Source organism: Aythya fuligula, chromosome 1 (assembly GCF_009819795.1).
Source record: "Aythya fuligula isolate bAytFul2 chromosome 1, bAytFul2.pri, whole genome shotgun sequence".
NCBI classification, from domain to species: domain Eukaryota; kingdom Metazoa; phylum Chordata; class Aves; order Anseriformes; family Anatidae; genus Aythya; species Aythya fuligula.
The window spans coordinates 143,056,978-143,084,349 of NC_045559.1; the positions used below are offsets into that span (position 1 = coordinate 143,056,978).

Here is a 27,372-nt window from a genome sequence, read left to right on the forward strand (position 1 = left end):
CGAAGGCGGAAGCGGCGGCGGCGGGGAGGATGTAGCGGCGGCCCTGGCGCCCAGCCGGCTCCGACATGGAGGTAACGGGGAGGGGGGGGGCGGGGGAGAGGGGAGCGCGCGCCGCTTCCCGCGCCTGGCGCGCGCCGTTATCCCTGAGGGGAGGGGGGGAGGGAGGGCGGGGGTCGCCATTTCGTGGTCCTGCAGGGCTGAGAGGGTCGTGAGGGGTTGTGTGCCTCACAGCCGCCCCTCTGCGTGCGGGGGCGGGGAGGTGAAGCGCCACGGGTGGGGTTGGTTAGTGGATAAGTAATGCGGGTTGCGTTTTCTTGCGTGAGGCGTAGTTCTGGCGCTGTGTCTGTAAACAAGAAGGGCATCGAGGGCCTGGAGCGCAAGTCCTGTGAGGAGCGGCTGAGGGAGCTGGGGGTGTTTCCTCTGCAGATGAGGAGGCTGAGGGGAGGCCTCATTGCTCCCTGCAGCTACCTGAGAGGAAGGTGTGGGGAGCTGGGGTCGGCCTCTTCTCACAGGTAACCAGTGATAGGACCAGAGGGAATGGCCTCAGGTTGCCCCAGGGGAGGTTCAGGCTGGCAATGAGGAGCCATTTCTGCTCAGAAAGAGCAGTCAGGCACTGGGACGGGTTGCCCAGGGAGGTGGTGGAGTCACCGTCCCTGGGGGTGTGCAAGGAGAGGTTGGGCCTGGTGCTTGGGGACATGGGTTAGTGGTGACAGTGGTGGGTAGGGAGATGGTGGGACCAGGTGATCTTGGAGGGCTTTCCAACCTGAGTGATTCTGTGATAAAAATAACAGGATCATCTGATCCTGCAGTAGTATGGAGAGAGGTGTGCCATCATTTTTCTTAAGCAGTACATTCAATGCGTTATCCATAATTATACTGTGCAAGTATACTGCTTGTACTTGCAGAGGTTAACTAATAGGAATGCTGAAATATTAAGAATGTCAATGTTGACATAGCTCCGTGTACCGTGAAATCTGAAATACAAAAAAGTTTGCTTCCTCAAAAAGCTCTAGACCATGTGAGAGTCCAAGCTCTCCAGAGAGATAACTAAACTGTCTTTGTCCTTGGTCCGTACTTGAACTCTTATTTCTAATTAGTCTTTCAGGTTACCTCTCTTAGCTATTCTCTCAAAAAATGTCAGTCACTATCTGTTTCCAGTTTTTTCTTTCCCTGGTTTCTATTACAAGGGTTTCTTCATGAGAATAAAGAGTAGCAAAATAAAAGAAGGATGTGGGTGTGTATACACACCCTCCCCCTCTCTGTGTCACACACAAATGCGTGCCCACACACACAGCTTTTTTTACACTGTCAGGCTGGAGCTTCTAGTGTTAAGTATGTTATGCTTAAAGAGTGGATGTTTAAAGAAAATGAGAACATAGTTGAGGAGTACAATTTGTTCAGAAGTTGCCAAAGTTCGATTTAACTGCTGCTTCTCTACAAGCTTTTTTGGTTTGTACATTTTTAGTAACAAGATAGATACACTATTTTAATTGCCTGTAAATTAAAAGATTTTTTTTTGCTAGAGTGACAACTCTAGATGCCACTTAAGTAATGAAGCCATGGGATTGTACTGATCTAGCAGTTTTCAATTCTGCTGTTATATTGCATTAATCAAATAGAGCTCTCAATTTTTCCTCCTTTATCCTACTGGCCCTACAAATACTGTCTTTTTGAGTTCCCACTATACCAAGTTACTCTCCATGTTTGTAGACTTTCAATTGGTTCCTTTGGTAGTGTACACTATAAAAAAGTTCAGTTCTCCCATCTTACCTCTATTTTGTTGTAGGTACAAGATGGTGGGCAAGAGATGGTGGCTTCCGCTGTCACACCGGGGTCGGGCAAATCAAAGGTAATCAGACCTCACAAACCTGGTGTATTTGGCTGTCAGTGGTTGAGAGGGTAGCAGCTTAGCATGCTAGCTGTGAATAATAGGAAGATATAAAGGTATTTTTAAACAACTTCATGTCTTCTAGGTGTTCTGAAAATTGATGTGTGAATGCTAAGCTAAGGCATTTTAGAATGCATGAAACAAAAGTTATGTTACTGGTATGTTTACTTTCTGTCATAATAACCAATAAAATATTTAATAGCATCTAGCTCTAGTAGCAGTTTGTTTCATAATGTATGTAGGCTTCTTTGCATATGTTAGAAGTAAATTAAACAATGTTGATGTTAGGTACGTGTGCTGTGGTTAAAACACTGTTCAATTTCTTACTCCAAACACCTTAGCCAGTCTACTGAAATATAACCCTTCCCAGCTGAGTTTTCCTTTCTAGCTGATGCTGCACCTGAAATGATAGAACTGGATAACACAGCTTCTGTAATTTGGCCTGTTATTGTCCTTAATGAGTGTGCTAAGGCTTTCTCATCCTAAAATTTCACTCCTTAAAAGTTGGATGCTAAGATGCCCTGTTTTCTGTTTACTTCTGAGCTAGAGGAGTCAGTTTCTGTAATAAGTACTTTTTTTTTTAACAGCTGGACACATTGCCCAAAGAAGATCTCATCAAGTTTGCCAAAAAGCAAATGATGCTTCTGCAGAAAGTGAAGTCAAGATGTACAGGTACTTGACTGGAGAGAGAATAATTTCTACCTTAATGCTTGGTACTATCTGACCTTTCCTAATTTCACTCTATATATTTGCTAGGTAGATTTAAATTCTAGGCTTTTCCTTTTTTTCTCCTTCCTGTGATTTCCTTATTTTTGTTGGAGTATAAGGGCTCAAGTCCCTAGAGTGAGAGGTATGGAAGAAAAAGCAGCACTGCCTTTGTCAAATATTAAATTAACTTAATCATGTATGTAGCATGATGGAACAGTGTAGCTTGTGGAAGTGGGGCTTGCCATTATCTGTTCCACATACCTGTAGCAGGATAACCTTTAAGAAAGCAGATGGGAGGGGGGCATCTCTATGAGGTTTTTCATAATTAGTCCTGTTGAGGAGTGCAGTGGCTTCTTTAGAAATGTTAGCTATTCTGTATTTGATCATTTGCTTCTTTGGACAAGAAATCATAAAATACAGAAAATGAAATGTTGTGTTAATACCTAAAAGTATCCCGAGTATGTCTGCTCCCATGTGTTCTCCCCCTCCTCTCTGCTGTCCCTTTTCCTATAGTGGCTCCCTGCTTGGACTAGTGTCACCTCCCCTTCTTTGGGGTTACAGTCATGCTGGCTGCTGGTAGCTGCCCAGCAAAACAGTAAGGATGGGGATGAGCTATACTGGGTGTTTCTTCGGCAGGGTCATTTGAGATCTTTTTCTCCAACCTGCTGCCTATTTTTAGAGGGCTAGTAGGAAATGAACGTCTTGTCTCTGTCTTAAATCGGCCATGAAATAGAAGGTAAGACAATTGTCATGGTTTTGTTTGTTGTCTCTCCACCCAAACAAGGAAGCTTTGTTTCCTCAGGAAATCAGGCTAAACATTAGCACCAGAGAAATAGCACTGAACGCTTGTTCTTTCTGTTAGCCCTTTGTATCACTTGGCAACAAAAATTCATGGGCTAAGGCTCCTCTGACTTAAATAGAGTGATGTTACGTTTTGGATTTATTAGAAATTAGATACTGTGATAAAGCATCAATTCCTGCTTGATGTGGAAGTTCTGTATTACTTTTTACTGTTTTGTTTAGAACTAGAGAAAGAAATTGAAGAACTCAAATCTAAAGCAGCTTCTGGAGGAGCTGATGACATTATTCAGGTAAGAATCCATAATGGGTTTCTGATGTATTGCATAATATTAGCTGAAATAGATCTACAGAAATGACTTGTGATATGTAGTGAACAGCTGTAGAACTGTTACTGAAATCTGTGATCTATTTTCAGGAATTCAGGTTGCTTCCTAAAATCTTTTTTCCTCCTTACTGTGTATCTCTACTCTGCTTTTCAGGAAACAGTTTTTTGAGAAAAAAAAATGTATAGAATAAAAATTTCCCCAGCAAGACTTTGTCCTTGTGTAATAGGAAGGCTTTTGTTTATCTCAGAATGACTGCTGTAGAAAGACTTCTAAATGGCTGAAGTCTTTTGAGACAGTCATTTCATAAGATCAGAAATGCAGAATTAAAGTTGCATGTCACAAGAAATACTTTAGAGAAAATGTAACTGGAATTATTTTAGTGCCAAGAACATCTGTCTCAAAGTAAGGGTTATAGGCAGCACATCCAAGTGAAAATTGGCAGTGAGGAGGACTTTATCAACTGGGGAAATATTTTTAATAATTTGGATTGAGATTTCCCTTTGACAGAAGGGAAGCTTTTTTCCTACTCTTCCTACATGGTAGTAAAAATAAATCAGCTCAGCACAACTAAGATTTTGAACAAAACCTATTAAGTGACATCATTGTTTTAGTCTTCCTGTTCCGTATCTGTTCCATTTGGGCTTAAAAGTAACTTTTAAGATCAGGCTGGTCTACTTAATTGACAACAGGGAAAAAAAAAAAAAAACAAACAACCCTGACCAATATGCAACTTCTTACTGCTTTGCAAAAATCATTCAGGCTTCTGTTGTTAAGGAACCCTTTTTCCAATAATTTCTTTCTTTTTAAATTAGGCTCTCACAGAAAGACTGGATGTTGTGCTTCTGGAAAAAGCTGAAAGTCAGCAGCAGTGTGTAGCTCTGAAAAAAGAAAATATTCAAAGAAAACAAGAAGCAGAGGTACTGAAATGAATAAAGCATTACTAAAATATTTCAGAATTATTTTTTTGCTTTTGTTCGTGTGTTTCATTTCCATTTTAATCTTTCTTCGCTGACGTGTTTTCTGTTACACCTTAGAAGATCTAAAGGTGGCTTATGTAATTTAGAGGCTACAGAGAACAGATACTTCAGTGTTTTCATTGGACTGACAATAAACGTAAAATCTCTATGTATTGGTTAGACCCACAACTGTTCAAAAGTAATTCAGTCCATGCTTCAGTAGCCTAGATATGCAATGCCTCCAAATCAACTGTCTTCTTAGGGTAAATAGGAGATTTTAAATTCTGATATTCTTAGGAAGCAGCCTGTCACCTAAATCATGTCAATAATCTCAGTTAATAATAAAGTGAAGACTCAGTCACATGGAATTGATGAATGGTTTTATATTCTAGCTTCTTCAATATGATGTTATAGAGGTAATTTGATCTTTAATACATGATCACAGTAGCTGCTTTCCAAGCAGGCAAACATGATCTAAGACTTAATTCTCGTTTTTCATTCTGTAAACAATTTTGTATTTTCTGCAGAGTCTTCTGAATTGAGTTGTTCCAACATAACTGGTTGTTCAGAAATCATAGCAATTTTTAAAATTAAGGACTCCTAAATCTTCCAGTTTGTTATTATAAACAGTTTATTTAGAATTTATGTGCTAAATTATCAGCATTTGATGACTTGTCTGTTTGTTTAGGCTGCAGTGGCCAAGACAGAAGAACTGCAGAAGCAACTGGAGCAATCAAATACCGACTCTCTGGAAGAAATAAAAGCTCTGAAGAATGAATTAATAAATGCACAATCCAAATACAACGATGATGTAACAAAGCTGAAAATAGAATTAGAGGAACAAGTGAAGAAACAAACGGAGTTGGTGGAACAGCTTGAATGTCACAGTGATAATCAAGAAGAAGTTAAAAGATTACAAGACAATGTCCAAGAAATTAAATCTACTTATGAGGAGCAAATTTTGTGCTTGACCAAGCAGTTGGAAACTGTGAATGATGACAAAACCAAAGAAATTGCAAGTCTGCAAGAAACTATTAAAAGCAATTCTCAATGTTACCATAATGAAATCTTCAGTCTGAATGAAGAGCTTAAAAAATTAAAAATTGCCCATCAAGAAGAGGTATCAGAGTTGATGCATCGCATTGAAATATCTTCTAAAGAAAATGAAGAAAAGCAAAATCACATAAATCAGTTACAGCACAGTTTGGTAGAGAAGGACTTAAAAACAGAGAAAAATGTGAAAGATGAAGCGTATGCTTCCACTGACCAGCAAGAACATGACTTGGAGCAGCTAAAAGCGGTAAATAAAAATAGTGAGAACAAGACAAATCTTGTAGATATGCAAGAAGAACCTTGCATAGAAGCCAAAATGGAAGAAGAGATTAGACACTTGGAGCATAGCTTGGAAGATCTCCAATCTCAACATGCCATTTTAAAAGATGAGCTAACTTATATGAGCAATGTTAAACTAAAACTGGAAGAGGAAATCCGCCGCATAAAGGATGAGTATTTTCATGAGAGGGAAGACTTGGAATTTAAGATAAATGAACTGCAGCTTACTAAGGAAGATTATTGTTGTGTAATTGAAAAGCTAAAATTGGAGCTTCAAACAACAAGACACCAATGTGAAACCACAGCAGAAGAGCATAAATTAGAAATTCAGACTTTAAAGGAGCAACATGAGAGAGAAATTTCTGAAGTAAATAAAACCTTATTATCTAGTTCTGAAAAAGAAAAGATGGAATTAGTTTTTGAAATGCAGGAACTTAAAGAACAGCTTGAAAGGCTAACTCAAGAGAAGGAAGAAGCATTGTTCAATTATGATACCCTGAGAGAAACACTGGAAACACTACAGACTGAGCTAGGAGAATCTGCTGGAAAGATCAGCAAGGAATTTGAATCAATGAGACAACAGCAAGCTTCTGATGTCAGTGAACTACAGCAGAAACTCCGGGCTGCTTTCAATGAGAAGGATGTTCTTCTTGAAACTGTGAATCGTCTCAAGGCAGAAATAGAAAAAATGTCATCTGATCAACTAGAGACAGAGGAACTTAAACATAAAGTTGTTAGTCTTCAGGAGGAGAATGGCACAATAGCAAGCTGCGTCCACCAAAAAGAGGTTGCTATCAAAGAACTAGAAGAAAAGATCGTATCTCTTTCTGATCAAAACAATGATATTTTAAATGAAGTCAAGTGTTTGGGTGAAGAGAGAGAAACCCTTCAGGAGAGGTGCAAGCAAGAAGAAGGAAAAGTTCAGGAACTTCAGCAAGAAATAAATGTTGTTAACAAGGACAATAGTGACCTGAAGAAAAAACTGGAGGAATTAACAGAGAAACTGAATGAAACTTTAACTGCAAAGAATAAAAATGCTGAACTGCTAATGCAACTGGAAAAGCAGGTTGACTCTCTGCTGGGTGAAAGAGAGAACCTTTCATCTGAAATGTATACTCTTCGTGAGGAAAATGAGAAAATCATTCAGGAAAAAGGTGACTTAAGTAAAAAGCTGGAAGAGATTACATCTGAGAAAGATGGTTGGTTGAAAGAACAGTCTGAAAACTTAGAAAAGAAAATACAGATGATGACTGCAGAGAAAGACCATATTTCATCATTACTTGAAAGTGAACGAGCACACAGCTCCCTTGTAAGAGCTCAGATACACCACATCCTTGAGCAAGTGGGGTCCAGCGTTTCAGATTCTGATGAGGACTGTGATTTTCTCAGCTTACTACAAATAGCAAATGAATGCTTGGCAAAAAAGAAGGAAGAGCAGTGCCTTGCTCTACAGAATGAGGAGAAAGCTCTTCATCTGCAGAGGGAAGTTGAGAGACTACAGGAAGAAAATGCAGCTCAGTATACAGAACATAGATCCCTGATTGAGGACTTTGAAAAAGAAAAAGGTCTTTGGAGAGAAGAATTGGAAGGAATGTTGTCTGAAAAAGAAGCCCTTCAACGTGACATCCAGGAGCTGAAGAATGCTGGTGAAAAAACAACAATTGAAAATCAAGAGCTTTTAGCAAAGATTGAAGAAATATCTGGAAAACTTGCTTTTTATGAAAGTCAAATGCAAGAACAGCAAAAAGAATCCAAAAATGAAGATGACTTAAAGTTCGTTCTGGAACAAAAGGAAACTGAACTTAGAAATGTGAAAGACGAACTGAGTTCTCTAAAGGTTATATTTTGTTATTGAAGTATACAGACTAAACCTCTAAAGTCTTCAGAATTAAGGTTCAAAAAATACTTTCATTCTCTTTGTTTTTTTTCCTTGGCCTCAAAGTGAGTTTCCCTTCTAGGAAGCGCATGTTTCTGAGTTGCCTAGCACCTCAGATTCCCTTCCCTCCCCTCAATTTAAAAAAAAAAAAAAAAGTCAAACAGCAACAAAAATCCTAATGCTGTTTTGATGAAATGTGCTTGTATTTGAAAATGTTTTCCTATTGGTTTTGCCAAAAGTGATCATTTAACTAGATGGACTAACTGGCCTAATTTTTCACCTTTTTCTGTAGCTCCATCTCAAACAAAACTACTTGATCTGCATTACCTACTCCTACTTCAGGTCGTGGGTATTGATGGTTATGTAAAACTGACAGCTGGTCAGTCAGTATTAATGGTATTCCATTTTTTGTCCTCGAATAGGATGGAAAACAGCTGTTAAAATGTTGGAATGTTTTTCTTTCAACATAATTTTGCTTTTCAGTTATCAGGCTAGTTACTAAGCTAATATGAAACTGCACGTGTAGACTTCCTTGATAATAAGAATGCAGATGCAGTCCAGCTTGTAGCTGGAACTGCTAGTGGCTTGTTGAAAAACAGATATCGCAAAGAAACTTCTTGTAATACTTCTCATATCTTTGTTTATAATACAGAATGTAATGGAGACATTGACAGAGAAAAATGATCAACAGTCTTCAGTAGCAGAGCTTCAGGAAAAAATCGGTATCTTGCTTGCTGTCGTCTTCTATGTAAACAGTTTTGTGGTTTTTTTGTATTGTTAAACTTGGAGTTTTTCTTTCTCTGCATAGTTGTCCTATATTTCCTCTACACCAAGGAAGGTGGGGAAGTAGATACCGATGCTAATTCCTACAGCATTCCTCTCGTTGGGCATTCAAAGTAACATTAGCAATTTTGTCTGTTTTCATTTAATATTTCTTCTTTCTTCCTAAGTACATTTAACTCTAAACAGTGTACTAGATCTCATCTTTAATACGGATAATACTTGTCAATAGGAATCCCTAAGGCTACCAAGAAAAGAGGAAAGCAACACTTTGCTGAAGCTACTGTTGCCTTGTTGCAGTCATCCCAACACAATAGAAAGAAAATTATTCTAAGTTGTTACAATTATATGTAGAAGTACACAGAAACATGGCTTTTACTGTAAACTGTAATGGAAGCCTTTGAAACAGGGAAGGCTTACCTGTGAGGCTGGATGTTCTAGCTTCAGAGTGAAATGAAGGGCTTAACAGAATGAAATCTTTGAATACCTGCAACATGTTAGGTTTTGTTTTGTTTCAAACTAGTATTTGTGTTCTAATTGAATTTTGTTTCTTGGGGGGAGGAGAAGCAAGTTTATTTACTTTCTTACTTGTTTATTTTAGGAAGGCTGGAAAAAGAATCTGCAGAAAAAGGAGAGAAGCTAAATAAAATCAAGATGGTTGCTGTGAAAGCAAAGAAAGAATTGGATGCCAGCAGAAAAGAGGTACTCTGACCGCTTCTTAGTACAAAAAGCGTTCTGCTTGTAGGGTTCTGTTTTAATGATGTATGCTTCTTTGTAATAAGATGCAATTGCTGAGGGAAGAATTGGAGTTGGTTCAATCAGAAAAAGATCAGCTGTCTGCTTCAATGAAAGATGTCATTCAAGGAGCTGAAAGCTATAAGGTAGGAAGAACACTATCTACAAAAGATGGTTAATTGTCAGAAAAATACTTTGCTTTTGAGTCCTAGCCTGGATATATGTTATTTACTTGCACAAGTATGTTTGGTAGAAGAAATTATGCCAGTGCAGTTAAGTACACAAAGAAATGTAAGGTTCTAGTAGCAGAACCATGTATCTACTGTCAGAAGAAAACAAGGCAATTCTTTTCTACTGGGTAGTATTCTTAAATGGCCCTTTAAATCTGGCATTGTATGTGTCAAACACTGTTGCTGAGGCAAATCTGTTCTTATGAATTTAAGTACATAAAGTTGGGGATCAGTTAGAAAGCCCTTAAGTGATAAAGTTAACAATTCCCTGGGAGCAATTCCTTCTGGAGCTCATCTCCGGGCACCTGAAAGAGAAGCAGGTGGCTGGGGATGGTCAGCATGGATTTATTGAGAGTAAATCATGTCTGACTAATCCAAGCCAGATTGCTTGCAGTGATAGAGCAGCTGGAGTTGTGGATGAGAGGAGAGTAGTGAATGTCACTTAGCTTGACATTAGGAAGGCCTTTAACACCATCTCTCTCAATACTCTTGTCCAAGTTAAGATGTTATGGTCTAGAAGGACAGAATTTTTTTTTAAATGCAGGTGCTTTTTTTAAAAAAAAAAAAAAGGCTATACAGTGAACATTTTTGCCTTGAAGACAGTCGAGCTTTGGAACAGGTTGTGCAGGGATGTAGTGCCATCTCCCATCCTTGTAGTCAGGTCCTCGGAAAAGCCTGACTGGACAAAGCTCTGAATAATTTTGTTTCATCTCACTGCTGACCCTGCTTTACACCGGAGGTTGAACATAGACCTCCTGAGGTCTCTTCCAACCTGAATTATTCTAGTTTCATGAACTGAAATTCATGAACAGAAAATGACTTCTCCCAGTTTCTCTTGTAATGAAACTACAGCTGTAGTTTCATTTTGATGCTTCTGATGTGGCAGTAAAGCACCTCATATGCTGAAATATTGGAAGGCTAAGTGTCTAGGGTTTAGCATGTGCTAAAGACAAGTGATGTATATTGTAGAAATTGAAGTTTGTGTGTGTTTGTGTTAAGAATCTTTTGATGGAATATGATAAGCAAGGAGAAGAGCTGGATTCTGAAAAAGCCAGAGCGATTAATCTTGAACGTCAGCTAGATGACCTCACAAGACAGCTACAGGTGTCATCCCAGCAGGTCAGTTTTGTGTTTGTGTCTGGGCTAAGTTTTGTTTGTGTGACTGTTTATGAAATTATGTATTACTACCAAAGTGTGTTATGGATGGTTACTTGAAATTCAGTTTTTCCTCAGCATCTGGTGCTTATCTGGACTGTGAGAAAGTTAAGGATGCCCAGAGTGACTGGCCTTTTTAATAGGAAGGTCAGCCCACAAAAAAGAGCAGGTGTCCAGCTCTCTCTTCAGTTAGAGACACAACTCTGTCACATGTACCAAATACAAAAACAAGTATGGGACTTAGGCTATTTCTGATTTCACATGTACACTTCTCATGAACCACAGTAACCTTAGTATTAATTTTTTTCAGTTCCTTAGACAAAATGTGCCTGTTGCTTAACCAATTGAATGTTTAAACATACGGAATTAACTGTAGTGAGGTATTTTTGGATCTTCTACAGAACTAGACTTCAGGATGCATTGTGGAGTACTGGAGTGACATTCAAAAGTCTAAGATGGGATTAAACATCTGTGAGACATTCTGCAGTGCTACCTGAAATGGGCTTGGGATTTAGGATTTAAATTCCCAGGCCACATAACTACACTGAAGATTGACCTAGGCCACTCTTCTTATAAACAGAATCTAGCAGTGAATAGCATAAGGAAAAAAAATCACAAATAGCATATACTCTGATTATAATAAATTGAAAAATAACTTCTGCATAAAGTATTTTGTAAATAAAAACACTGTTCAGGCAATTGTTAGCTTCTTTCACCTGTACTTCATTCATACTGCATTCTTAATTTGCATTATAGAGACTGAGATAAAAATATTGAAGATGTCAAAAATACTGCTGCTAATCATTGCAGCAGTAGTCCAGACACAGGAAGAGTTCTTTCTTATGTGCTGATGTGATCTCATTGAAGGGTTGGTGGTGCTGAAGCTAAATGTTTTAGGGGGGACTAATAGGATGGTGATTCAGTTATAAATACAACTGCACTTGATGTGGGGCGATTGAGTATTTGAATCTTGCGTATTACTTTAGGAAACAATTCTTGCAGAGAGCCAAAAGGTGTTTTTCAAATTCGTTACAACTGTCATACAGAAAGCTGGGCACAGGAACTCTGAATAAAATAACCAAGTTGTGCTGGTGACTTTAATTTAGCTTGTTTCTTAATCTGGTTTAAAGCAATTAAGGTGGATGAGACTTTCTACTATCATTGGTAGGAGTGCTGATTATATGATAAATGGATGAAAATCAGTGTGCTTGGTGTGTTTTTGTTCTTTTAAGTATGGATAGTATCTTATTAATCAGTCACATGCCAATTCAGCTTATCTTCCTGCTACCATCATTTTAGCATGATCAGTTACATTCTGCTAATGAAGATCTATTGGCTCGTGTCGAAACATTGCAATGTAATACTAAGCTGCTGGAAGCTCAGATACTGGAGCTACAAAAAGTCAAGGCAAAGGCTGAAAAAGAACTGGAAGGAGAAAGGCTTCTAAAAGAACAGAAAATAAAGGTAATATTATGTGCAGATGAATGGATTTAAAGCATTACTGTCGGTGAATGTGACTTCTGCAAGTGTTTTATAAATTGTGCTTATTTTAGAACAAGTTCCATGCTTGTTACTTCATTCGGTCTTCTTTTGAAGGCTTAGTGTGTTCATTAAAAGAACTTTGCAGTACTATCACTCAGAGCGAATTGGAGATACTGACGAAATGTGAACAACATCTTATAGTCTTATCAAGTCTTCTTTGGTTCCCAGTGACTTCCTGAAGAATCTTATCTTTGTGCAACTGTAGAGAGTGTGTCTGGTTGTAAATTTGTGTACTCATCTGACATCTATTTTGAAATTGGACTGCATAATCAAAAAGTATTTAAATTTCAGGAACATAGTGGCGCTCTCCGAGAATTGGAGGAGCTTCAGACGCAACTACAGAAGGAAAAGAAGCATCTGCAGAAGACTATTCAAGAATTAGAGCTGGCCAAAAAGGTACAGTTATTACTGTTGTTTGTGTTAGTACTTGACAGACTACCAATGATTTTGGTCCTTCTTGCTGTGTTTAATGTCTCCTGTTTTGTTCTGGGGACTTTAATCCTAAGGTATGCAAAAGGAAAAACATCAGAATTTTTACCCTTTTTTCTTTGCAGAGCTGATGTGTGTACTTTTTGAGGAGGTATTTGGCAGGGGAGAGTGAGGGTTTTTTTTAGCCTGGGTAAGCATTTTTATCATGACTAGAAAGGAATAGAATTCAGGTGTTTGGAGTACTTGTATAGCGCACTATTCAGAAGCCACCCTTGCAAGGAGTGAAGATGGTATAAACTAATAGCTGCAAAATACCTACTGCTTAAAACTGTTGAAATTGTCAACAGATGCTTTAAAGCTTTTGGTTCTTATTCAAAAACAAATTATTTGCTGAGGATACAGAAACCTGATGGGTGGGTATTATTTGTGGGTATCGATAGTTATAAAGACTTTTTGTTAAAAGATCGAACAACTATATTTCTCATTTATTTTGGGGTGGGCGAGGAAGGAATTCTTGGCAGCTGAGGCAGATTTTTAAGTTTGTATCTTCTTTGCATGTAACTTGCAGGATGCTCAAAAGAGTACACTGATGGATATGGAAATAGCTGATTATGAAAGGCTAGTAAAAGAGCTTAATCAGAAGATTGCTGATAAAGACAGTAGAATAGAAGATCTTGAGCAGGAGACGAGGATTCAGAAACAGAAACAAGAGACCTTACAGGAAGAAATAAGTGAGTAAAATATAAACAGCAGGTATGGCACAATTAGTAGTAATGGTTTTTTAAAAAAAAAAAAAAAAAACAAAAAAAGATATGTCCGAAGTTGATGAGTGAGTGAGAGTAAGATTTTGAGGGAACACTAAGCAGTTACATAGTTGAAAATACTTTCTAGAAAGTAAACTTTACTAGGTCTTCAGTTGCTTGATCTAGTATCAGCAAATGAAAAACTAAATAGCATGACTGACAAATGGTTTCTTACCTGATTAACAAAATCATTACTTCTGAAAGTGATTGGCAGTGATTTTCACTCTGACATACCACAATTATAAAGCTTTACTAGTTAACGTGGTTAAAAACTTTTGGTTTCTTCCTATCCTTAAGTGGAACTCTCGAAACAGTTTCATTTGTAAGAAGGTCTTGATACAGAAATAATACAATAAACTTGCTGCAAACAAGTAACTTAGCAAGTTCTGATAGATTGTAAGAACTGTTTAATTTTTTTCCAATAGTTTTAAGGAAATATAGGAGGGGAAGTTCTCTTAGTATGTAACTGTTTTCTGCACTAGAGTCACTTCAGTCAACTATGCAACAAGATGAGGAAAGAAATGCCAAGATAAAACAACTCCTGGTGAAAACCAAAAAAGAACTGGCTGATTCAAAACAAGCTGTAAGTTCAGCAGTTAATGACTGCATACTTCCATTTTTAAACTGGCTTTTAAATAATGGTCTTGTAGCTGAATTACTAAGTTGTTGTGGTTTGTTTTCTTTAATTAACCAGATGCTTCTATCATGCAGGAAAATGATCATCTAATGTTGCAGGCATCATTGAAAGGGGAACTGGAAGCCAGTCAGCAACAAGTGGAATCCTTTAAGGCAAGACATTTCACTTCTTTGTTAATATAATAAAGTTATAAGTTAGTATTTCTTATATAAGCAATACAGATGTGATTTGTTGTGGGCAGATGGAATATAAGCTGAAGAAAGAGTGTTTTTATTATCTAGTTACTGGTTCTGTTTCTTGAATGATTTTTTCTGTTTGCTGCTTTCCCCAAATATTTTCCCTGTGATGTTGTTTAAACAGGTTTACCCCTTCTTGCTCCTCTTTTCTCTTTTCCCCAAAACAGAGAACCAAATAATTTTGAAGCTTTTAACTGGGATAAATTTTAAAATAACTTTAAGTATGGGAGCTGTTCAGTTTAAAAAAAAAAAAAAAAAAAGTGGCTTCATCAGCAGAAATCTTGTGTTTTTCATCTGTGTAAAGTCTCTTAGAATATGATAAATAGTGGCATGGAAGTTTTTTATTCTAACATGCTGTCGCCACACCCACCACTGTAGTTTTCAGTTTTCTCTTTAAAAAAATGCCATATTTTATTTAAGTATATCAGACCTTATGTCTATTTGTCCTATTTTTATTGGATTTTAATTTTATATTCACCAATTCTGGGCAGGGTTTACTGTAATACAATCTGATGTGCTCTGTGGCACACCCTCTTGAAAAGGGAAGAAAAATGTCAAACTAAAGACTGAGTTTTCAACTTGCCTTTTCAGATTCAAGTGTCTGTATTAACATCGGAAAAGCATAAAGTCCAGGAACAGCTACGAACCTCTGCAGAACAACACCAGCGTACATTGAGTGCTTACCAGCAAAAAATTGCAACTTTGCAAGAAGAATGCAGAGCAGCCCAGGTACTGTCATAGAAGTCATGTCGTAGATAGAAAGGAGACTTCAGTCTAGAGACAGTTCGCATCTCTAAAAATACAGGTCTTTTGTCTGTCAAGAATTGGGAAATTCTTTGGGAAAATCTCAACTGTCTGGACTGCGGTCTTGAGTTTCCAGTAGGAAAAACCTTGTAGCAGTAGGAAGTCGGAATTCATTTAAGATGGTCAGGAAGTATACACGTTGGGGAGAACAGAGAAGTAATTACCTCTTAAAGTTAAAGATAAGGGGGGGGAAGGAAGGAGTATCATTTGCTTATAAAAACAGTAACATAGCTACCACTTTAAAAGAATCAATGAAGTGTATTCACAAGAACCTTTTAATATGCTGCTGTATGAGCAGCTTCTTAATTGGCAGCTAAGTTATGTGTGGAGTTGACAGTAATGGTGAGGTTTATTTCTATTTTTTGGCTGTATGACACAGTGTTAGATGTGCCTGGAATTTACTTCTGTTTTTTTGCATTAGAAACAGGCAGTCTCAGTAGCAGTGTTATGTTCCAGCTGTACTTACACAGACTAGTGTGCTGATCCGCAGCTTGTTTTGTATGATAAATGCCAGTCCTACAGATAAGTAACATGAGTGCCTTCCAAAAAACATCTGGATTTTAGAAGGTGAACTGAAATGGACTAACTCTGTCATTAGTCCTACAAGAGGCCTGCCTGAATTCTACTGGTAGGTGTGGATCACTGTGGAAATTAAAAAACTTTAGTCATCTCAGGGATGACTGGACGTGTAAGAGTCCTTAAAAGCCAAGAATGAAAACCTACATCTGTATCTTCATAGAAAATAGCACAAGTACTTGTTCACATGGGAATAACTCTTGCCTGTATACTATACAATAAAGGATGAAGCTATTATGTTGTGATGCAATTTTCTGTCCAGTGTCTCAGCTGTGTATCAGCTCAGTTCAGAAGAGCAGACAAACTAAATACCCTTACAAGCAACTATATCATATCTTACACTATATATTATCCCTTCAAGGCTGACCTAACTTCTCAATTATGTGTAGTTTCCAAGCTTATTAGACGTTTGACACTTAGCATAGAAAGGAAAACTAGACCCTCTTTTTTTCTTCCTTTCATCTTTGTCTTCCTTTCTATCTGTTTGATAGAGCCTTTTACATGTGAATATCTCCTGAATGTAATTCTTGGGTTTTGTAAATATTCTTCCCTTTCTTGAAGACTCAGATTTTGAATAATTTTAATATCAGAATATATATTTATATATAATATATAAATATATTAATAGTATATAAATATTGAATCAGAATAAATATTATAAAAATAATTTTGAATATCAGTAGCTTCTTGTTCTTAAGTTTCAAGATTGATAATATCATTCAATTAAGATCTAAAGAAAAACACAATCTGTTGCAATACTCCTGTTTTAATTATCCATTCAGAAGAAAATGCTGCTGGTGGTTCATTTTACTTTTTTTTTCAGCGCAAGATGCATTTCATTTTAGAGCACATAGGTGAGCGTAGGCAATTGCATGACTTACTAAGAATTTATCTTCTGTCATAGGCTGAACAGGAATCTGTTACATCTGAATTTGAGAGCTACAAAGTTCGTGTTCACAATGTTCTAAAACAGCAAAAGAGTAAATCTGCTTCTCAGACAGAAACTGAGGGAGCCAAACAAGAAAGGTAAAACCAAAACTTTTGTGTACAGAAAAATACTGGTACTTGAATTACTGTGCTAATGACTGACCAAAAAGTGGGGAAAAAAGTGTGTATAGAAATAGAGCTATTTAATTCTTAACTTTTTTTTTTAACTTTTTGACTTTCTAACTGGCTCTCCCTATCTGAACAGAAAAAAGATCATCAATTTTTGAACCATGTCTCAGCTCTCAGTAGTACTATGCTAGTTTCTAATCCCTTGATTCATCTCTAATATATTTATTCTCCAGGTTACCTGCTTTTTCAGTTGGGAGGAAATGTATAGTATTAGATTTTCATGGTTCTCATAAGCAGAAATAGACCAGTGTCACTTGTGTAAATTTGAAACGTTTTCTCTGATGTAAAGCATTGAAGCAATGCACCAACTAAGAAGTTAACACCAGATTGATACTGCTCATCTGAGCTGACTTTGATCCTTTTTCAGGAAGGAATGGTTTACTGTAGGTGAAGCTCTGGCTGCCAATTCAGTCATCAATTCCAGCAGATTTAGGCTGTTGTCTTATCAGCTATTATATATGGAAAGACTTGAAAAAAAATTACACTGCATGAAGTTCCCTGGAGATCATTTAAATATAGTTGTGAGCCATGTAAATTCAGGTTCACTTCAGAATGTGTATGAATCTCATTGAAAATAGATCTGTTTCTGTAAGTTATTTTTAGAACCAGTTGATGGCTGACCTTGGAGACAGACTGGGTGTTTTTGTATAAGATGTAAGTTGTTTCTGATACAGATCTTAAAACAGCACATAAAATTGCTGCTGACAATCCACCAGAGGGAGACTTGTGTTTTTTTAGAGGACTTGGTCTTCTTTGGTTGTCTGGTTTGTTTGTTTAATGCATCTACTTCTTTGAAGCAAGCAAATTGCAAGAGCTGCATTTGTCTCCTGTTCGGGAAGCTCATGGAGGAGGGTCGTTTATTAAAGTGGACAAGTAATAATAAACAGACAATTTTCAAAGGAATGATTTACAAGTATTAACTCTAGGGGTTAATGGGATATGCAATTCATAAAATAATGAAAGTAACAATATGTAAACACATAAAAAGACTTACTTCTACTGGTATATCTGATTTTGATAAATTCTCTTGGTCAGAAATATATCTTATTTGGATTGATGCTGCTTTCTACTCCTTTGCCAGTCTCTTAGGAGGTGGTTGGAGAAGATTACTGTCCACTTTATTCAGTCTCACTGAATTGATATGCATTTACTAAGCAAACAGCCCTCTTCTACTTCTAAGTAGAAGTTCTTTCTTGTGTCTGCATGCCAGATATTCTTCTCTCTTGTTCCTTCAAACTGGATTGAAGCAGAAAGTGGTAGCAGTCACACCTTCTACCCCAGAAGGTACATTCCCAGCAGTTCAGATGGGATGTGATAAACCAGTTTGCACCTATATTAAAACATGATCAGAACTTTCCTAATCACTTCTGCTGTGGTCACATTCTAAGATGATTATGGTCAGAGTGCTGTAGTTATTTCAAATATGGAATAAACTAATTCAGATCAGCTACATTAAATGCTGTGCATATAATATAGGTTCTGAGATAATATAACTTTCTAAACATACATTTTCTTTTTTTCCCCCTTGCAGAGAACAGTTGGAAATGGTGATAGATCAACTTAAAGTTAAGCTACAAGATGTTCAGCATAATTTACAGCTAAATACAGCTGATTTCCAGGCGTTGCAGTCTGAACATGACACCCTGCTGGAAAGACACAATAAGATGCTGCAAGAGACAGTTGCAAAAGAGGCAGAACTCCGTGAAAAGTAGGGTCTGCTGATGACTAGATAGAGACACTTTACTTTGTGTAAACCTAAAGGACTGGGCAGGCAACTGGCTTCAAACAATACTTCTCAAAGAAAGGGTGTAGCTGTAGAGAAAGTTAAAGGAATTTTCAAAAGGATAGTTTGCTACTTTTTGTCAGCCTTCAGAGGTTTCAGCAGTGAAAATGAAGCAGTAGCTGATGAGAATGAGATCTTTGCAAGCTTTCTACTCATTAAATGCCAGATTTTAAAAATTCAACATGCTTAAAAAAATGTTAATTTGCTGACTATTTGCTGAGTCCAAAGCTCAACACTACATTTCTGTTTGACTGCTCAGCTACATTTTATGCATTTGTTTCTTATTGGAAAAATACTGTGGTTAAATGCCAACTATTTCCATAGGAATTTCCATGATAAAATATCCACCACGAAGTGCCTTCCTTACGGGAAGTACTTTTTCCAAGTCCCTATTTGCCACAAGCTTTCTTTCAAAATGTAAGGAGTCTGTTTAATGTGCATTGCTTCTTGAGAAATGACATGAGGACCTACTTGAGCTCTGAAATGTCTTTCTGTGCCTTCTCTTTATTTTTAGGGTTCAAAAAACTCACATGAGATACTCGTTACAAGTTACAGCTTAGGCTTAGGAATTCTTGACTTTGTCTTTATCTTTGTACTGTTTTCTGTTCCTGATAGCCATGTGATGATTCATTGTAATCAACTGAATTATACCGTTTTGCATTTCTCTGGAAACCAGTAGGTTTCTTTCGTACCCAGAAAGACTAGCTCTTTGCTTCTCTGGCTAAATTTAAGTTTGTATGCTTATAAGGGCAAGTCCTATGCTTAGTCATTCCATACATGCACTCGTTTAATTGCTTGTGACAATTTTGTCTTGCTTGTGGAGTGCTGCCAAATTGAGTACAATTGATGCAAAAAATGCTGACATTTCTTTCCAAGAATGGTTATTCTACCCACTTTTTCACTGAGTTCTGAAGTTTAAAAAAAAAAAAAAAAACATTTATCATAGAAATGTATGTTTTCAGAAGTTCTGTTTGAGTGTTTGGTAAATGTTAAAAGAAATACAACGTAAATAATGTGCCTTGCATGAGGATATAAATAGTTGTGTTGCAATTTTAGAGTTGAATTTAAGCTAAAAAAAAAAAAACTTTAAATGTAAAAAAACAAGTATTTTGGTGTTTGTTCCTCACATTTTGTGTATGCTGTTTTCAGGCTCTGCACAATACAATCTGAGAACATGGTCATGAAAACAGAGCATACCCAAGCTTTGAGTCAGCTGACAGCCCAGAATGAAGCTCTCCGGAACAATTTCAGAGATCAAGTCAGGAATCTGCAAGAAGAGCACAGGAAGACAGTAGAGACACTTCAGCAGCAACTCTCCAGGGTAGAAGCTCAGCTCTTCCAGCTCAAGAGTGAACCAAGCACTAGAGGTAGCTTCTGGTCATAAAACCAGGTTTTCCTGGGTTACACACTTCTGGGGCATTACTTATATTTCCTGTACTTGAGTGTGTACCTGAAACAAAGCTATAGTGTGTGGTTCTACAATACAGCAGAAACTTACTATGGAAAACTTGCAGTAAGCCGTATCAGTCCACTGATACTGAGTAAAGGACAAGTTATTACTCTACCTTCAAAATAAATATCACTTGTTTTATGCAGCATATATATTGAGACAGATGGAGGGAAATCACTTTGTAAATATTTGGTGCTCTACCTATCAGTTTGTCTCAGGTTTTAGAGAGGTTAGTGGACTTCTGCCTCCAGAATGAGGGGTATAGCTGCAGAAAAGCATATTGAAAGGTGTTTTAACAATATTTGTTATTTGTATACTTGCTATTTGACCCCATTTCTAATTTAAAACTTTACTCTGTTCAAGCTCAAGCGCTATTTTTTATCTGTGCAGTTACTAATTCGGATGTAGTCAGGTATTTGTCAGGAAGCAGTAACAACTTAAGAAGTTGGTCTTTCCAGATGTTATTTACCTGTAGTGCAGTAAAGGATTGTACTGAAGCAGCACAATAGCGCACAAAGTACTAAAACTAATTTACACCACCCACAGGACTACTTGAAAGAAAAGCTAATACTGTTTTGCATTAAAAACATCTGGTATTCTTGTCATAGCTACAACATATTCAAGGATGTTGCATTAAGGTTTCATAGTCACTGAAGTGAACACTGCTAATCAAGTTTGGATTTAGAAACAGGCTTTGACTGAAATGGTCATTTTGAGGTGAAAGGCTGTATTTTCTGTTTAAAATGTCATGCTTATATCTGGCTTTTAAGGCTGTACTTTATGTACTGCTTTCTAATCCAGAATTAGTGTGCTTGTGAAGTAACCCAACCAATTTCATTTTGATGACAATCATCAGTAAGTATCTTTCAGGTCCAGCTGTTTCAAATCCAGCAACAAAGAACTCAAGAGAACGGCGAAACATTGACCTCCCTGTTCTTGATGTGCATGCTGTAGCCAGGGAAGAGGGAGAGGGTATGGAAACTACAGACACAGAGTCCGTGTCTTCTGCTGGTACTTACATTCCATCCTTGGAACAGCTTCTGAACTCCCCAGAAACAAAGCCTGGTAGGTTGAATGCATGGTTTTTGGAAGCATTTGCCCATGTAAGCTGCAGAAATTTGCACCCTCAAAATACACAAAAATATTTTGTTCTCAGGCTCATAGGTGAAATACGCAAGTCTAATTAGTGCCACTGAGTATACCCTGTCCTGAAGTTCTGTATGAGTCTTTTCCTTCAGTAAAGACTAACAACAAAAACTTGTGACATTATTTAGCAATTTAAAGACTGTATCCGTAACTTCCTAAAGGGAAAAAGGATGGTTGAATAAATCAGAGTAGTTCGGCACTGTGTTCTGGACTAGTATTTGCTTGAGACAATTAAGTGAAATAACTCTCCTTAATGAAAAGATAATTCCTGTTCTGATAAAGATGAACACATAGTTTCATATTTTTTTCAGGAAAACGAAAGCCAGTGCGAAGAACAGTAGAAAACAAAAGAGTAGAAAAAGTAGAAGAATAAATATAGTAGCATCTAGTTGTGTTTTGAAAAGTCTACTGAATACCGTATGGAGAAATGTTGAAAAATCTCCATATAAGGGTGGGAAACAAGGGCTAAATTAAAACCGTATATCCTGATGTACTTAGAACTGATTTGTCAGTCCTCTAAGAAATTTATGTATACAAAAATAGGTTGCAAAATGAGCATGCAGCAGCAGAAGTGATGGCTATTAATTTGGCAGCTTGAATTTGCATGGATTTCATTTCCTGTGTTAATGAAGTCCTAATGTTAAGTTAGCCTAAAGTAGGCGCACATGCCTTTTCCTTCTTTCTCAGTTTTCTTTTCCAATTTCTTTTCCAATTCATCGCAGAACCATCTCAGTGGCAAACAGAGCTCAGCAAGGATGAACTGATTCAAAAATTAAACACAACAACGAAGAGTGCTGATCACTTGAATGAATTACTTCGTGAATCAGAAGCAACCAATGCGATCCTAATGGAACAAATAAAGGTTAGCAGATGTGCAGTGAATGTGGGGACAGCTCTAATTTCTATGGTCTATTTTGTAGACCAAATATTTAACACCAAACATCTTTCAGAAAATCCCAGTCTATGGAAATTCAGTGATGCAAAACTTAATTTTGGGAAGGGCTTTATTCCACAAAAGAAATTAGTGCTTCTAAAGTGAACATTTTATTTTCCAGTTTCTCTTATTTGGGATGGAGGGGAAGTTTAAAAAAAAGTCAGATTTTAGAAGTTTAGTGTCTAGTAAAGTGCCTTTACTGTTTTCTTTAGCTAAAAACACTAAATTCTGAGGAAAACAGTAGTTTTTCTTCCTGTAATCCCTTTCCAACTGTCCTAAGTTAAAAGAAGATATATGCATCTCTCTAAACATATTAATAGAATCTGGTTTGATTTGATTGTACCTCCTGGAATTTTTCTAAAAACATTTTTAAAGTTAACGTACTCTAAATGTAACTTTTCTTTTATAAATTATTTCGTAACTCTGATCCAGGTTTTCTAACTTCTCAACTCTTTACCACTGAAATTGAATAATATCTCATAATTATTAAATATATTTTACTAGAATAATTACTTTTGATCAATAAAAACTTATTTCTGGACAAAATTATCACCTGTTCAAGCTTCATTGGGTTGTTGTCCAGAACGTTGCTATGCACACATTGTCCTTTCTGAAGCAAGCTGAATAACTTGCATTTTAGCTCTTCAAAGTACCATTGTTCAATTGTTTTTCTGTGATGCAAACAATATTGTGTGGTCTTTTTCCTCATGTGCAGCTTCTTAAGAGTGAAATAAGAAGACTGGAACGGAATCAGGAGAGAGAAAAGTCTGTAGCTAATCTGGAGTATCTGAAGAACGTTCTGTTGCAGTTTATATTTCTAAAATCGGGAAGTGAGAGAGAAAGGCTGCTGCCAGTAATAGACACCATGTTGCAGCTCAGTCCTGAAGAGAAAGGAAAGCTGGTTGCAATTGCCCAAGGTAAGTGAGATTCAAAACATTGTCACCAAAAAAAAAAAGGAAAAATGGAACTGAAGGCAACTGGAATTCTGCGCTGTCTTTTATGTAGACCTTTAAGGAAAAACAAAGTTTAGCAGCAAGTTTAGTAGCATAATGCCTGTGAGCTAAAATAAAGTCATGCTAGTCTTTTGGGAATCTACTATTCAGTTTTCATAAAACAAATAAATACCTGAAAACATAGTTACATGTATACTTAAATTTTAATTACTTCTGACACACTTTAGAAAGATGATAGTAAGCTATAAAAATGTAATGTGCTCAATATTTTGAGTAGGATTAAAGATTTCTGTCAAAGTAACCTTATAATAGAAGTTCCCATAGGTTAATAGTTTTCTTGGCAGATGTTCTAAAAAGATAATTAAAGTGGTCCTCTGAAGGCAGTACTGCAGACCTAATATTCACTTCAATAAATCAGCTTTAATTTAAAAAACATCTTCAACTAAGTGTGCCTCTTGTTTAAGAACTGTTGGAACTAGGGAAGGAAGGCAGAAGAGTTAAGCCTTTTAAAGAAATTAACCCAAGAGCTGTAATGATATATAACAGAGTATTTGACAAGTAGCCAGAACATTATCTGGTTTGTCCCCTTAAAACTCCTTTTTAAGGTATTGTTTGTATCTTCTCAAAGTCAACATGTAGCTTTAGCACATCATTAGCAACTGACACATACTTACAAATTATTTTAAAATAATAGAGTAAGTACCGTGTGTATGTATGAACACTTAAAACTATTGAACAAAAACACTGAACATGAAAAGTGACATTATCATGCATTCCATGATAATCTCCACATTTGGAAATGTATGACTTCAGTTAAGCCTATAGCATTTCAGTGTTCTGGCACTATAATGAGACGGATTTTTCTGAAGATGATAAAGTGGTTATTTTAAGTGCACTTTGTGATTAAAGTCCTTGAACACGTTTTTGGCAACATGAAAATAAGTATGTTACCTCTTCAGCAAGTTTACAAGGACAGCATTTGAAAACTGATGTAGGGGAGGAGGGTGTCAAGATCAGTTTTCCAAATGATGTAATGTCTAGCACACTAAATTTAGTTCACAGTATGTTTTTCTTCTCCTTCAGGTGAGGAAGAGAGTACCTCAAGGCCCTCTGGCTGGGCTTCGTACCTTCACAGTTGGTCAGGACTTCGATGAGACAGTGGAAATACTGAAGCTTTAAACACATTCCACCATTGCAAAACAAAAAAACACAGTTCAGTGCTACAACACCAATGGGTTGTTCTACTTTAAGATTTCTCTGTTTTCAGCTTTTTAGCTTTTTCTAAGGAAGAAGCTTTGGTAGCTCTGAAAGGCTGTCCTGTGCTGTTTGACAGCAGTGTACCTCTTGTTAGAGCTGATGATCAGAAGTATAATGAGAAGTGACAAATTAACTGTAAATTGCTTGACACAGAATTTGGCAAATCTGTGCCAGGTCTTCTGATATTGATTTAAAACTTGATCTAATAGTAACTGGAATAACTAGATTTCAGATGTAAAGCATTTTGAATTGTTTACAGTTTCTTTCACATATTTTTGTCAGCTCACTAATCTATATGGTTCGTGCTATTCTCTGCATGTAGAAATGAAAATAGTTATTTCCTTTCTGGTGATGCTTACAAGGTGTAAGATCACTTGGAAACAGAAGTGGGATTTTCTGTTTTGACTAAATTTTTAGTCTTGGTTATATTTTTCTTACGCAGTAGCTGGAGTGAAGATATGAAGGCAGTGGTCCACAAAATTTAGAAGGTGCCTAAAGCTATAGAAAGCGTAATGTCTGGCACATCTGGGGCATGGTACTGTAATGGAGATTAATGGCATCTGTGGAAGTGTTGGAATAGTATTCCAACATCAGCAGTCATAAGTGAGCTGAAGCTTTAGGAGAAAAGGCTTAAGCTATGACTTTGTAACCTGAGGTTCTGTTCAAGACCAGGAAGAAATGTTGTGTTACCGCAGTGATGCCTGTACTTAAAAGGCTACTCATAGTTTTATTGAAGATACTAAAGGAAGAATTATGAGTTCATATATCAGATTCCTAGTGGTGACTTTGGAGGGAAAAGGACAGATATCATCAATAGATGTATCTTTTAAATGTCCTGATGATCAAAGATGTTACCTTCTGTCACTTCTGTGTTTGCACACATAGTTTGCACAAATCTTTTGGACAGGTACTTTAATCTCTGTTCCAGGCTCTTCAACAGAATGTTTCTGTTTTTGTTTGTTCGTTTCCAAGAAAAATAAATCTCTGAAACAGAAGTTTTTCTTCTATTACTAGCACAGCACCTTTTTTTAAGCTTGTGTCTTTTTTCCCCTTGCTAGTCCATACTGCCTTTCACTATCTTAATTTATTTGTACATTACTGAAGTGCTTACAAGTGCTTTTGTACCCTGCTTACCTTCCAACCGGAGTCCTTTAATGTTTTTTTCCACTCATATGCGCTCTGTGCAGTTTTACAGTGAATCATTCCCTGCTACACATACCAATGCTAAATAGTATTCTTTTCTTTCTGTCCATCTTAATTGAGGCCCTGAGGAAATGATGCTTATTCCTTTTAATATTGCTTTGTTCAGGGCTGAAATGTATTTGCATATAAGAACAGAAAGTCAGCATGTACTGTGAATAAACTGTTCGGTAACTGAGCTTTTAGATTTTTTTTTTACTTGTATATATTTCAGTGCACAACTGACAAATCCAACATACTTCATTTAGGTATTTTAATTTCTTTCCATACTCTTGAGTACCATTTTTTATTTTTTCTTCTATTACATGCTCTAACTGGAATCTTTATGGTTTGTGCTACCAGTGAAAACATCCTGTTTCAGGTCACAAAACTGAAAACTGACAGCATAGGGCATCTGCAGTTTGTAAATGTAGATTGCAAGCATGAAGCCGTATTTGCTTTTTTGAAATAACCATACCTTCAACATCTGTGATTTGCTCCAGATCTCGGTTGTTTAATTCTAACTCCCATTTGCAGCTGAACTTGGTTAATGTCACTCAAAAGAATGCTAGAACAGAGCAAGGGGAGGTTTCAAATATGCATAAAAATATGTGCAAGTCATTCTCCTGCTGTGACTTGAACAATGGAAGCACATGAGCAAAGGGGTACAAATTTTTTTCATTTGGTTCAGACTTTGTTTGCAGCTGATCTGGTTTAGTCTCTTCTTCATGATGCCTGCTCAACTGTCTAAGGAAAGCTGTGACAAGTTCCTTTTTAAATGCCTATGTCGGAACTGAAGATTATTTATCGTTGTAAACTGTGAATAAATGTATGCAAGTAACATATCACTGGCTGTACTAAGTACCAGTTGCTTATTGACTTTTCAGGTCTGAGTTGCATGCTCACTGATTTTAGTAAAATTCAAGTATTATACTGATGAATGTAGTGGACACCTCTTGCATCGCTATATATATTTTTTGTACAATGGAAGATTAAAGTCTTAATATAAAACTATTTTAATAACTGCTACTAAACTGTGTTTGAATGCTAAGACTGCTAGAATTTAACCTTTGTGGCAATAAACTCTGCAAACAAACTTATCAAGGTTTAATATGCGCTTGCATTAAGTGGCGTAGAAGAATGTGGACCAGAAGCAGGATTATTTTGCATAATGAAGTTTTTCTGTCATGTATTTGTGATGTACAGCATTGCTTTTTGAAAGCAAATCACAGCTATGCTTCAAAGTTGTAATTACTGCTGCTGCTCGATGTGCTGTGGTGCTCTTTGTTGGAAGAGCACTGTGCTGGCTTTGCTTTCTGGTTCTATTTTTTGCCTTTCTTCACAGTGTCATAGTTGTTACGGTATTTTCCAGAAAGTGTAATCCCTACCCAAAGAGTTTGAGCTTTGGACCGATTTTTACTCCTATTTGCCTGCTTTCAGCCCTAGCTTCCCAACAGCAGGGCACAGCTTAATAAATGAGACCCTGCTGTCACTATGCAGAGTGATTCTGAGTTCAGACATTGTGGGCACTGTGGCCCCATTTTAACTATTTGTGGGCTTTGACTTAGAAGTGGGTTATATATGTGCCTTGTGTTCTGTTTTCCACAGAACAAGCAAAACATCTTCCACTTGGAAGACCAGAAGCTGTAAAACTGAAGTATAGATATGACCAGTTGGGTTTGGGGTTCAGTAAGGGCAAGAGGGAGCCCACATTAGAAGTGGTACAGGGGAGAGTGGAGT

General features: G+C 37.1%; 1 protein-coding gene across 1 annotated transcript; it reads left to right on the top strand.

Annotated features, from left to right (window-relative positions):
* GCC2 (GRIP and coiled-coil domain containing 2) lies at window positions 1-26,732 on the top strand. Its single transcript, XM_032182661.1, has 23 exons — window positions 1-71; window positions 1,787-1,849; window positions 2,476-2,560; window positions 3,620-3,687; window positions 4,536-4,640; window positions 5,368-7,848; window positions 8,540-8,609; window positions 9,269-9,369; window positions 9,450-9,548; window positions 10,632-10,751; window positions 12,087-12,251; window positions 12,621-12,725; window positions 13,327-13,489; window positions 14,044-14,144; window positions 14,273-14,350; window positions 15,026-15,163; window positions 16,719-16,840; window positions 18,462-18,638; window positions 19,863-20,080; window positions 21,034-21,228; window positions 22,032-22,171; window positions 22,959-23,160; window positions 24,280-26,732. The coding sequence occupies exons 1-23, from the start codon at window positions 66-68 to the stop codon at window positions 24,348-24,350; spliced, it is 5,073 nt and encodes a 1,690-aa protein (XP_032038552.1). The 5' UTR covers window positions 1-65; the 3' UTR covers window positions 24,351-26,732.
* Window positions 26,733-27,372: the final 640 nt, after the last annotated feature.

Bases quoted from the DNA above. Each gene is read 5' to 3' on its own strand.
- GCC2 (XM_032182661.1), top strand. The intron at 7,849-8,539 runs GTTATATTTTGT...TTTATAATACAG, and splicing joins ACGAACTGAGTTCTCTAAAG to AATGTAATGGAGACATTGAC. The intron at 8,610-9,268 runs GTATCTTGCTTG...TGTTTATTTTAG, and splicing joins AGAGCTTCAGGAAAAAATCG to GAAGGCTGGAAAAAGAATCT.